General features: G+C 41.2%; 1 protein-coding gene across 2 annotated transcripts in view; it reads right to left on the bottom strand.

Annotated features, from left to right (window-relative positions):
* Positions 1-808: 808 nt before the first annotated feature.
* The window catches only part of LOC103474117 (protein sel-1 homolog 3), a 23,929-nt gene continuing 14,062 nt past the window's right edge, over positions 809-10,675 (bottom strand). For both annotated transcript variants that reach the window (XM_008424861.2, XM_017308080.1), the window contains exons 14-25: positions 4,132-4,251; positions 3,012-3,152; positions 2,859-2,921; positions 2,562-2,735; positions 2,345-2,472; positions 2,149-2,232; positions 1,983-2,073; positions 1,822-1,909; positions 1,636-1,745; positions 1,413-1,534; positions 1,235-1,340; positions 809-1,057 (exon numbers count right to left, since the gene is read on the bottom strand). In XM_008424861.2, coding sequence (XP_008423083.1) covers positions 965-1,057; positions 1,235-1,340; positions 1,413-1,534; positions 1,636-1,745; positions 1,822-1,909; positions 1,983-2,073; positions 2,149-2,232; positions 2,345-2,472; positions 2,562-2,735; positions 2,859-2,921; positions 3,012-3,152; positions 4,132-4,251 — 1,320 coding nt within the window. In that variant the 3' untranslated portion in view covers positions 809-964. The remainder of the gene's footprint in view (positions 1,058-1,234; positions 1,341-1,412; positions 1,535-1,635; positions 1,746-1,821; positions 1,910-1,982; positions 2,074-2,148; positions 2,233-2,344; positions 2,473-2,561; positions 2,736-2,858; positions 2,922-3,011; positions 3,153-4,131; positions 4,252-10,675) is intronic.

Raw genomic sequence — 10,675 nt, 5'->3', positions numbered from 1 at the left:
GTTGGCATTACAATGTCTCTGATGTTCCACAAATGTTARAATCCATCATGTCACTAGTACATTTAGAAATAGTTATGAAACTAATATGAAACTAATATAGCCGTATTAGTTCATTTTAGGAACATTTAAAATTAAAATAAATTTAAATATTTATAAGGCCATATATTACTTCAGCATAAGGAGCTGAACGCACAGAAGTGCTACAAGATGCTTTTTATTTACATGTCATGCTGTCATGAAAATTCACTTACCCAGTCTAAATGCTCGGACTGTCTGAAATAACAGACAGCTGGAGCTGTCTGCAGATTATTTAATCTCATAGTGATTTTGTAGACCCTCATACACTGTGTTTAGAAGATGACCCCCAGATGGTCTGGCAATGACAAATATAATTCATATTCATGACAGGATTTGTAGTTTCACAAAATATGCTTTAGGCGTACTAATCTACAGGCAAAATAAATATGATTAAAATATCATGACAAGGGGCTGCACAGTGGCGCAGTTGGTAGAGCTGTTGCCTTGCAGGAAGAAGGTCCTGTCCAGGGKGACCCCGCCTCTCACCCGGAACGTTAGCTGGAGATAGGCACCAGCAACCCTCCCGAAGGGTGTGCAGAAAATGGATGGATGTATGTCATGACAAGAACAAAAACCCCTCAAGAGTTTGTTGAAGAAATTATGTTACAGTATAGGAAAGCAAAGCAAAATCCAATATCCAAATAACAGAAATTATTTAAAACACACTAAAATATTATTGCAATCGTACACGAGACTCTGTAGAGTCACAACGACTGAAGACAAAATATAATTGAGACCCTTTCAGTTTCTTTATAGTTTTTTTACATGACTTACTTCAATAAAATAAAATAATCTAAAAGACATCAAATTCATGTTGACCATGGGGTAATCTGCATTTAAACACAAAAGAATTCATTTGCTTTTTGTGCATTCTGTCAGATTTGGGTCAAGACACTTGGTCGTCCCTGCGTCTCCTCAACACACCGAGGACAATCACAAACAACGTTGGAGTCGCAACCACAGCAACAGCAATGGCGACCTGGAAAAATAGCATCAACATAATCAATACTACAGTGCAGTTACAGTTACCCAAAATATATTGTTCAAATGTACTTCTGTGTTTGACATTTTTATTATAACATTTTCATTTTAAAATGCAACATGGCAACTTGCTGTAAACGGATCAAGTTTCATGTCATTAGCAGATTGAACCAACCTTAACGACTGCAGCAACGTAGCGCTTTTCAAATGATCGCAAAAACACTTTGAACAGAGCGAGGCTGCAAGGTAAATACGGATCTGCATTGTCTGAGTCTCTGCATCTGAAAGGAGGAAAAATACACTTTTAAAATAACTTTAATGTGACAAATACATGTTTATTAGCTTTTGCTAACCTTTTGTACAATGTGCTGAGAAGCAAATTCTTGTCTGCCAGGTACAGCTCAGACAGGCCAAGCTCAATCAGTACGGGAAGCGGCAGCCTGTCCTCAGCAAGCAAGCCAAGGTTGTACCAACCCTTAAAAGAGATTAAAAGTACAACTTAAAACGGAAATATTCACAAGTTTAAAGAAAAAAAACACAAAATGAAAAAAAAAAAAAAACAGTCAAAAACAAGACCTGTGGGTTGTTCCTTAAGGCCGCCAGTGAATACATGTGTGCAGCAGAGGAGAGGTCTTTCTCCTTGCTGTCTGACCCTTCATACAACAGGTCACCCATCCTTATAAAGGCTGGAGGAAGAACAAGAATGCAGGTCAGTTACAGGAAATGGTCTAGAAACGATTGAACATAAAGGTGGTGACGCACCATAAGAGTTTGGTTTCTGACTCTGGATTGTGAGATTGTAATATCGCCACATGCAATGTGTAGCATAAGCGGGATCCAGGAAACCAGCCTAGAACAGAAAAAAATTTCAATCATGACTCAATTTTAAAATCTACATTATACATATAAGAGATACAACTCACCGCATTTTGGTCACAAAGGTACGCCACATTGAACTGTGCAGGAGAATACCCCGATTCAGCTGCCATCATATAAAATACCAGAGATATGAACCTGTTTGATAAACAAAATGTTATTTTGGTTTAAATACATGTTTGACGTGTCGAGTTTGAAAAGAGGAGAACGTACGTGTCGCTCTTCAGGTAGGAGTCCAGCGCTTTGCGTAGGACACTGCCCAAGTAACCGTTCTGCTCAGCTATCCACTTCACCCAGCTACAAGTTGTTGGAGAACACCGTCAGCAAGTCAAACATGTGCAAACGTAAACAGTGGTGATGCACAGAGGCGTGCATGAAGTGTGATTAAAAAAAAGTGGAAGTAGCTAACGAAACGGCATCTGATGGACGTCTCTCGACGTATCCGGGAATCCCTGTGGCCCAGACGTCAGCTAGGAAAACCGCTGCGCGCAASTGTCCTCGTTCTGCAGACTTCAGGTAGTACTTGTAGGCCACATGCTGATGGACATATAAATTATTCCCCACTGAATGATCTGAAGCTTTTATATTAGAGTACAAGGAAAGTATCCCTTGGCATATTTGCGAACCTGGTCAAAAGGTTTTCCTGGATACAGGCCCTGTGAGTACAAGATACCGAGGTTCAACGGGGCGTCTGGAGAACCAAGGAGATCAGCCTTTTCCCACAACGCCACCGCCTGCTGGTAATCCTTCTCAAACTGCTCATAGTACCAGGCCAGGGCGTTGACTGCAGGAACAAAACCCTGATGGAAGCATTGTAAAATAAAACATGGTGAGTGTGAACATTGAATAGATTTATAGCTATTAACATGCTAATCACTACATTGCCATTAAAAATGGGTAATTAAAACATAATTATATAAAACCTGCTCCATTGCTTTCTTGAGGAATGTGACACCTTTTGGAATGTCCTTCTCAACTCCTTGACCCTACAAAGAAAAACAACCTGCTATAAGAAGATCACTATTCTTTAAAACAAAAAAGCCAGCATTTTTAATGTATACATATTTAAATCTTACCAGCAGTAGTACTATTGCATAGTCATACATTGACACTGGGTCCTCCAGCTGAACGGCTCCTCTTCTGTAATGYTTCACAGCCTCTTCAATGTTTGGAGACAATCCTTGCTGACCCCAGAAGAGCATCCGGGCGAGAGCTTGCTGCAGGACAACGGTTATTTTTTGTAAATGTTTGACTCCGTCTTCGAAGCTGTAGTTGATAACTTTTGCAAGAATATGTTTTTCATGTTTGTTAAAACTGTCACTATGTTSCGGAAGTACAATATAAGATAGATAATTTGAAAAAAAAAAATTTAAATAATAAAATCGAGCCCCTCTGATTCCTCCCAGTCATCCTGCTGCTAACTGTAGAAATACAGATGGCAGTACTTCTGCTTGAATTTATGATGAAATTGATAGAAAAAATAGTACATTTCAGCCAAAGGAATTTAGAGAAATGTTTAGATTAATCTCAGAAATTTTCTAGAAAAAAACGTGGACATTTTCAAAAACTTTCAAAAATGAAATATGTTAGCCTTTTGGACATTTTCTGAGTTTCAAAAGTTGGATAATTGGTAAGGTTTTTTAATCAAATTGTTGACTTTTGAAACTTGAACATTCTTTGTTTTTTCTAGGAAATTTCTGAGACTAATCTCAAAATTTCTCAGATTTTTCTATCAAATTTTCGACTTTTGAAATACCAAAATAAAAACATAAATRTATATCTTCCCAGAAAGTTTTTGTAATTAATCTCTAAATTTCTGAGATTTTCTATCAAATTTGTGACTTTTGAAACTCATAAATTGTTTTCTAGAAGATTTTTGATATTTTTGGTGAAAATTTTCTCCCCTCAACTCCCACATTTTTTCTATCTACAATAGCCCTGATTTGCTGTCGTAACTTTTGGTTATTTCTGGAGCATGACAGAAATCTCACACATGCAGCTAGATGAATAAAAGATTCAGCAGCAGCAAGAAGAAAGTGGGGAATCGTGTGCAAATGATGGTGGTGGGCACAGTCCACCCCTGATCTCCATATCACTGAAAAGATCAAAGCCTCGCAGATTGCCTACATCCTCACAAAAATCTAAATGAACTCCCTCCGATGCCTAAAAGAACAGGGCCAGGTAAAAGCCATGTACCTCAGCGTCAGCTGCCCCTCTGCGGGCTTGAAGCTTCAGCCACTGAAAGATGTGATGGTCCTCACTGGTCTGACGGTTCAAAGCCTCTTCGTCGTTCAGATATACAGCCTCCACAAACGTCTCAAAAGGAAATGAAAAGCAGAAGACCTGTTAAGGTGAAACACTTTGATTTTCTTTTCAACAGTTTCTTCCACAAAACGCTGCAATATGGGCAATTCTAATTAATTAAACATGAAGAACTGTTCCAAACACCCTCTTTATCAAACAGCAATCTCTCCTATATTACAGAGCACAGTGCAGGAATCATATTGATGACATTAAACTGGATGCTGATCTCTCAGTGAAAGGAAATTTTTAGAAGCATATTCTGCCTCAGCTCACATGTCAGAACAATGAGACGCAGAACCCTGCAAGTGTTCACGCCACTTGGACTTCTCCATGTTTTCAGCCACAATAAAACAGCAAACTTTTTTTATAGTTTGATCTGCTCTTTTAATAATAAAAGTTTGATCTGCTCTTTTAAAAATACTTTACAAGTACAAATCTAAAAAGTTTTTTTAGGGGGGTCGTCCACTTGAGGTAGGACGACCCCCTGACCCGGAGAAGGCACTCTACCCTTTTCCGGCTCAAGACCATGGCCTCGGATTTGGAGGCACTGAGCCCCATCCCKGCCGCTTCACACTCGGCTGCGAACCGCTCCAGCGAGAGCTGCAGATCACGATCTGATGAAACCAACAGGACCACATCATCTGCAAAAAGCAGAGATGCAATCCTAAGGCCACCAAAACGGWTCCCMTYAACACCTCGGCTGCGCCTAGAAATTCTGTCCATGAAAGTAATGAACAGAATCGGTGACAAAGGGCAGCCTTGGCATAGTCCATCTCTCACTGGAAACGAGCCCAACTTAGTGCGGGCAATGCGGACCAGACTCTGACACCGGTCATACAGGGACCTGACAGCGCGTATCAAAGGGCCCGGTACCCCATACTCCYGRAGWACCCCCCAYAKGSMMYCCCKRGGGACACGGTYGAACGCCTTCTCCAAGTCCACAAAACACATGTAGACTGGTTGGGCAAACTCCCATGCACCCTCCAGGACCCTGCTGAGGGTGTAGAGCTGGTCCAGTGTTCCACGACCAGGACGAAAACCACACTGCTCTTCCTGAATCCGAGGTTCGACTATCTGACGGACCCTCCTCTCCAGGACCCCTGAATAAACCTACCAGGGAAGCTTAAGAGTGTGACCCCTCTGTAAATGGAGCATACCGTCCGGTCCTCCTTTTTGAACAAGGGGACCACCACCCCAGTCTGCCAATTCAGGGGAACTGCCCACGATGTCCATGCAATATTGCAGAGTCGCATGAGCCAACACAACCCTACAACATGCAGAGCCTTAAGGAACTCCGGGCGGATCTCATCCACCCCCGGGGTCCTGCCACCGAGGAGCTTTTTGACCACCTTGGCGACCTCGTCCCCAGAGATTGGAGAGCCCAACCCAGAGTCCCCAGGCTCAGCTTCCTCAACAGAAGGCATGTTGGTGGGATTGAGGAGGTCTTCGAAGTATTCCGCCCACCGGCCCACAACATCCCGAGTTGAGGTCAGTAGCACACCATCCGCACTATAAACAGTGTTGGTGCTGCACTGACCCTCACTACACGTTTGGACCTGCCAGGTCTGACCGGCTTCCTCCCCCAGCACGGGAGCCAACTCACCACCAGGTAGTGGTCAGTGGACAGCTCCGCACCTCTCTTCACCCGAGTGTCCAAGACATAACTTAAGGTAGCGCCGTAAAATCCGAGCAATAAATGACTTCCGTGTCTATTGTCACCCATCGCCTCCCCCTTTACTCGCACACGGAGCTCCAAGAAATGTGCAATGGTTTTCTCTGACCGGGAGAAGATGTCTGTCTAATCGTCAGTAATATAATAGCGTTGCAAAAATCATAAGATATGACGACATGTAAATTCAGCAGCGCTTCGCTTTCACAGACGGTGGGGACTTTGTCCAACTTTTAGTGTCACTTGGAAGGAAAGCTTAAAGAAAGGTAAGCTCCGTGGACGCGATGCTAGCAAAGCTAGCTGTACAAAGACACATGTTGCATCTGCGATGAAAAAAAGTTGTCACTCATGTGCTGAATTATTGTGTGGAGGTGTTGACTGAGGTGTCGCATATATGGGACAACGCAGAGACCAAAGTGCAATATAGTAATATGATATTCAGGAACTGCTTATTCTTCGGATAGGACTGAAGCCTCACTGAGAGCCGTTCTTTGTTCTTGTAATGCTCTGCGTACACTGCAGTAGCTATTTTATTTCATGAAAAATATCTTTATATTTAATTGGCGAATAAATAAAACAAGAACGTAAGAACGCAGAGCATGCTCATTGCTCTTTGTTTTCGTCACCTGTCATGGTGGCAGACGTTGGCAGCAGGAGGGAGGATGAAAACAGTCACGGTGCTCCTTCTGCTTGGTTACTTTTTGCTTATTGCACCTTGGACAGTGTTCATAGTTGAGCGTTGTTTACCGTTAATTGCTATGTTTAACGGTGCCCACAGTTGTGGTTTCTGACATTGGCAATATAGGCAACCGCCCGGGGTGTGATTTTTTTTAGGGATGGCAGGAGACCTCTGCGGATTGTGGCACAGAGATGAAAGCAAAACAGAATGAAGAAGAGTTTGAATTGATACTAGTAAAATTTATTTCAGCTCTAACTGTCTAATATCTAGGTGTTTTTATGGGAATGTGGATCTTTCAGATCAATTTGAGAAGCAATTTTGATAGGTGCACTTAATTTTATTGTGTCAAGTAGCACGGGGTGCTGGTCTTGGTCTTGATTTGGTCTCGGGTTCGGTGGTCTAGACCAGTGGTCCCCAACCCCCGGTCCGTGGACCGGTACCGGTCCGTGGACCAATTGGTACCGGGTCGCGCAAGAAATAATTAAATATTTCCATTTTATGTATTATTTGAGTCTGGAGGATCTTTTATTTTGAAAAACCTTTAACCAGATTCTCTCGGTTACTTGCGCGCCAACACTGAGCCCACAAGCAGCAAAATGAGTAAGAAACAGATCAGATGTCTTTGGAAAGTTTCTTTGCAAAGGGGAAAAGGCCCAGAGAAGAGACAGGAGAATGGATTTATCCCGGACCGGTAGGTGAGTCTCACATAACAAACCCGCTCTGAGTAACATGCGGCGACCAGCTGCTAATGAGGCAATGAAGCTTCAACCTGCTTTGCCACTTAGAGACCAAGCAGGCTGTGCATATAAGCAACACTAAGGGTGTTATTCTCTCTCATAATTCCCAGATGTCTCGTTGCAGAGAAACAAGCTCAGGGCTCCCGTTAATCATTATCGTGAGTTAAAGTTTTCACGAAAGTAAAATGTTCGTTTTTGTGGCGCATCTGTATATTATTTTGAAGAGGTATGTAAATGTTACCATAGCAACGAGAGTCAGAGAGCGTTTGGGCAGTGGTCGAGAGGAGATGAGTAGAGCTTGTGAGTTTTAAGTCTGGTTTAGACGGCAAGATTTAAGAATTGTCGGTCGATTCTCCAAATCTCTGTGACCACAGAGCTGATAAAAGTACAACAGGTTCGATTGGTTCGTATCTCCAGCCACACGGCAGGAGCAACACGAACCAATTCCAGTCACAAACATCCTGATTCCAGAAGAAAATCCACAAAACTCCCAACATAGCATATGGGAATTTAGAATAACCAAACACAGATGACGATRTAGAAGCAATAGTGATAGTTTGTGGAGTCATTTTAAGAGATAAAAGATGTAACAAAAAGAAAATAGGGTGGATAAAAGACGACGGGAGCCGCTGCTCTATTTGCTGCACTATGATTTGGAGGTGAATATGTTTTTCCATAGTTAACATTTTTAACTGAATAAACATAATAAACATATATAATAATGACCTTTACATATAATAATAAATATTTCCACATATCTCCGATATCCATCGGACTCACAGTTGAGCGATATGTCAGCTGTTTGGGATTCCCCTCTGTTCTTACGTCACTGCGCTTTCTGATTGGCTACCTGTCACATTCAGCAGGTTGTATTCTCGTTTAAAATCAGGGAAAACCCCACAAGCTGCGATAAAAGGGCCAAGACAACCAAATTGGGTATATTCAGGATTTAGCGGGAACATCAACATGCAGAAGCCTTATCTGATGGTTCACGCCCCGCCCTGCCCCCGGGCCGCAGCAAAATGTCCGAGTCTTGACGGTCCGCGGTACTACAAAGGTTGAGGACCACTGCTCTAGACTACAACTCTGCTACGTGACTCCTTGGTTCAACAATTAAACTGTTGTTCATGTTAATGAACAACAGTTTAATTGTTCATTAAAATGGCACATTTCTGATGTATTAAAATTAAATACGATCGGTACACTTAATGATATTAGCGATTAGGTTGGATTACTTTTAATACTTTAGTATTTTTAAAAGCCAGTACTTATTTACTTTTACTTAAGTAAAATTTTAATGTGGTACTATTACTTTGAGTACATTTTTGTCTGTGTATTTGTACTTTAACTTAAGTAAATTTTTTTAGTACTTTCTCCACCACTGCTTATCTGTCAGTTTTCCCCTGACTGATAAGATATCGGTCAGGGGACAGTATGCAGGTATTGGTCAAGTATCTGCATACTTCTGCTTGTATGCATGTGCAGTGGAGGTGTTTCAGTCGCCTTCTTAAAATAATGGCCTATGGGTCATCTTTTGCCAAAAGATGATTTAGGTTTTTAAAAAAAATCATGTTTGGAAAAAATTACGTAGTTCATTATTTTATTAAAGTGAGGGCTTGGGCTGCTGAGGACTAGGTGACTAAGTTACCTGCTTTTGATAACTGCTTGAAATTGAATTAGTTGAAGGGTGAAAGACGGTGAGGCTTGTCTATGCAAAGTCTCACCGTCTTTCCCACAAGAACCACCAAATCTGAGAGAGACATACCAAAAATACTTTACAGCAGTAGTTCTTAACCTTTTTTGAGGTACCGAACCCACCAGTTTCATATGCGCATTCACTGAACCCTTCTGTAGTGATAAAAACAATATGATTTTTTTAACCCAAATTCAAGACATAGGGGTGACCCAACTAGAGTCGGGTCACTCCATGATCACTAAGCCTTCTTAAACAGTAGAGTCTCTGAGAACAGTTCTTCAAAATATAGTCAGTGTTTTCAGCAAAGTTGAGCTGACTGTCTAGGAACGACCCAAGGTATTTAAAATTTGCCACAGTTTCAGCAGTTTGGCCATCGAGAGAAACTGGAAGCACTTTAAGGTCTTGTTTAGATTATTTAATTAGCTCTACATTCTTAAGAGAATGAAAAATTAATAATAAATAATAAAGACTTTGCGGTATTCTGACTTAGTAATGTAATTATATTAGTTGTGTTACCACCCCCATGGCACTATAGACAACCCCGAAAAGATGCGACTAAGGAGCAGATTTAGAAATACACCTAAAGCTACAGAATTTGGTAAAAACTGTGAGCTTTGCTGAAGTAATTAAAGACACAAGTTCAAATCCATGCTGAGAGTGGAACTCCTTGCTCCTCCGCAGCACTGATTGGCTAAGCAATGTAACGTGATCCTCTGCAGCAAGTGATGGCAAAGCGGGGTGCGTCATCACGACTTTACACAAGTGTGTCTTTACCTCCACGGCAGAGGCTCCACCAAAACCCTGAGACCAACTCATCGAACCCCTGGGGTTCGATCGAACCCAGGTTAAGAACCACTGCTTTACAGTATAATTTAATATAAAAACTTTTGCACTCACCTCAGGGGGCCCCACCATATATAATGAGTGGGCTTTGCCCCGACTGGAGCACTAACATCTTCAGCTCCTTTAAGGTTCAGTTCTTTAGAACCTCTGTTCTGGAAGCAAACCTTCTGTTAAAGACTTTATTATATTTTTGTTACGTTCATGTTTCACTGTTATTGTTGTGGGGGTACATCTTATTTTTTAGTATTGGAAAAAGATATATGGTTTTGTTCAATGATGAGACACTTTCTGAAGGAAATATAGGCAACCATGACGGATAGGCAAACCTTAAAATTAGCATCATTTAACGTAAATGGGGTTCTTAACCCCATGAAGAGAAATAAGATATTAKCTAAAATGAAGAAAGAAAATGTACAGATAGTTATGTTGCAAGAGACACATCTTACATCTGGGGAACATGAAAAATTAAAAAGGATGGGCTTCACCAAAATATATTACTCATCGTATAAATCTGGTCATAGACGGGGCGTAGCCACATTAATATCACAGAGAGTTTCATTTGAACTCATTTCTGAAACAAATGACAAAGAAGGGAGATATTCATTAATTACAGGTAGAATAGATGGAATCAATATATCGCTATGTAATGTATAYGTTCCACCTGCCAGTGACTTTTCATTTTATAGAAAACTATTTGATTTAATGGGACAATCAACGGGTATACTTATTTGCGGAGGAGACTGGAATATAAGACTTAATCCATGGCTGGACTCTTCAAAACAAATTCCCCAAACAGCTTTACAAAAAAAGAT

Source organism: Poecilia reticulata, linkage group LG13, assembly GCF_000633615.1.
Source record: "Poecilia reticulata strain Guanapo linkage group LG13, Guppy_female_1.0+MT, whole genome shotgun sequence".
In the NCBI taxonomy this organism is placed as follows: Eukaryota; Metazoa; Chordata; class Actinopteri; order Cyprinodontiformes; family Poeciliidae; genus Poecilia; species Poecilia reticulata.
Note: the sequence above shows the minus strand (reverse complement) of the source record. Positions and strands in the feature narration are given on the sequence as shown.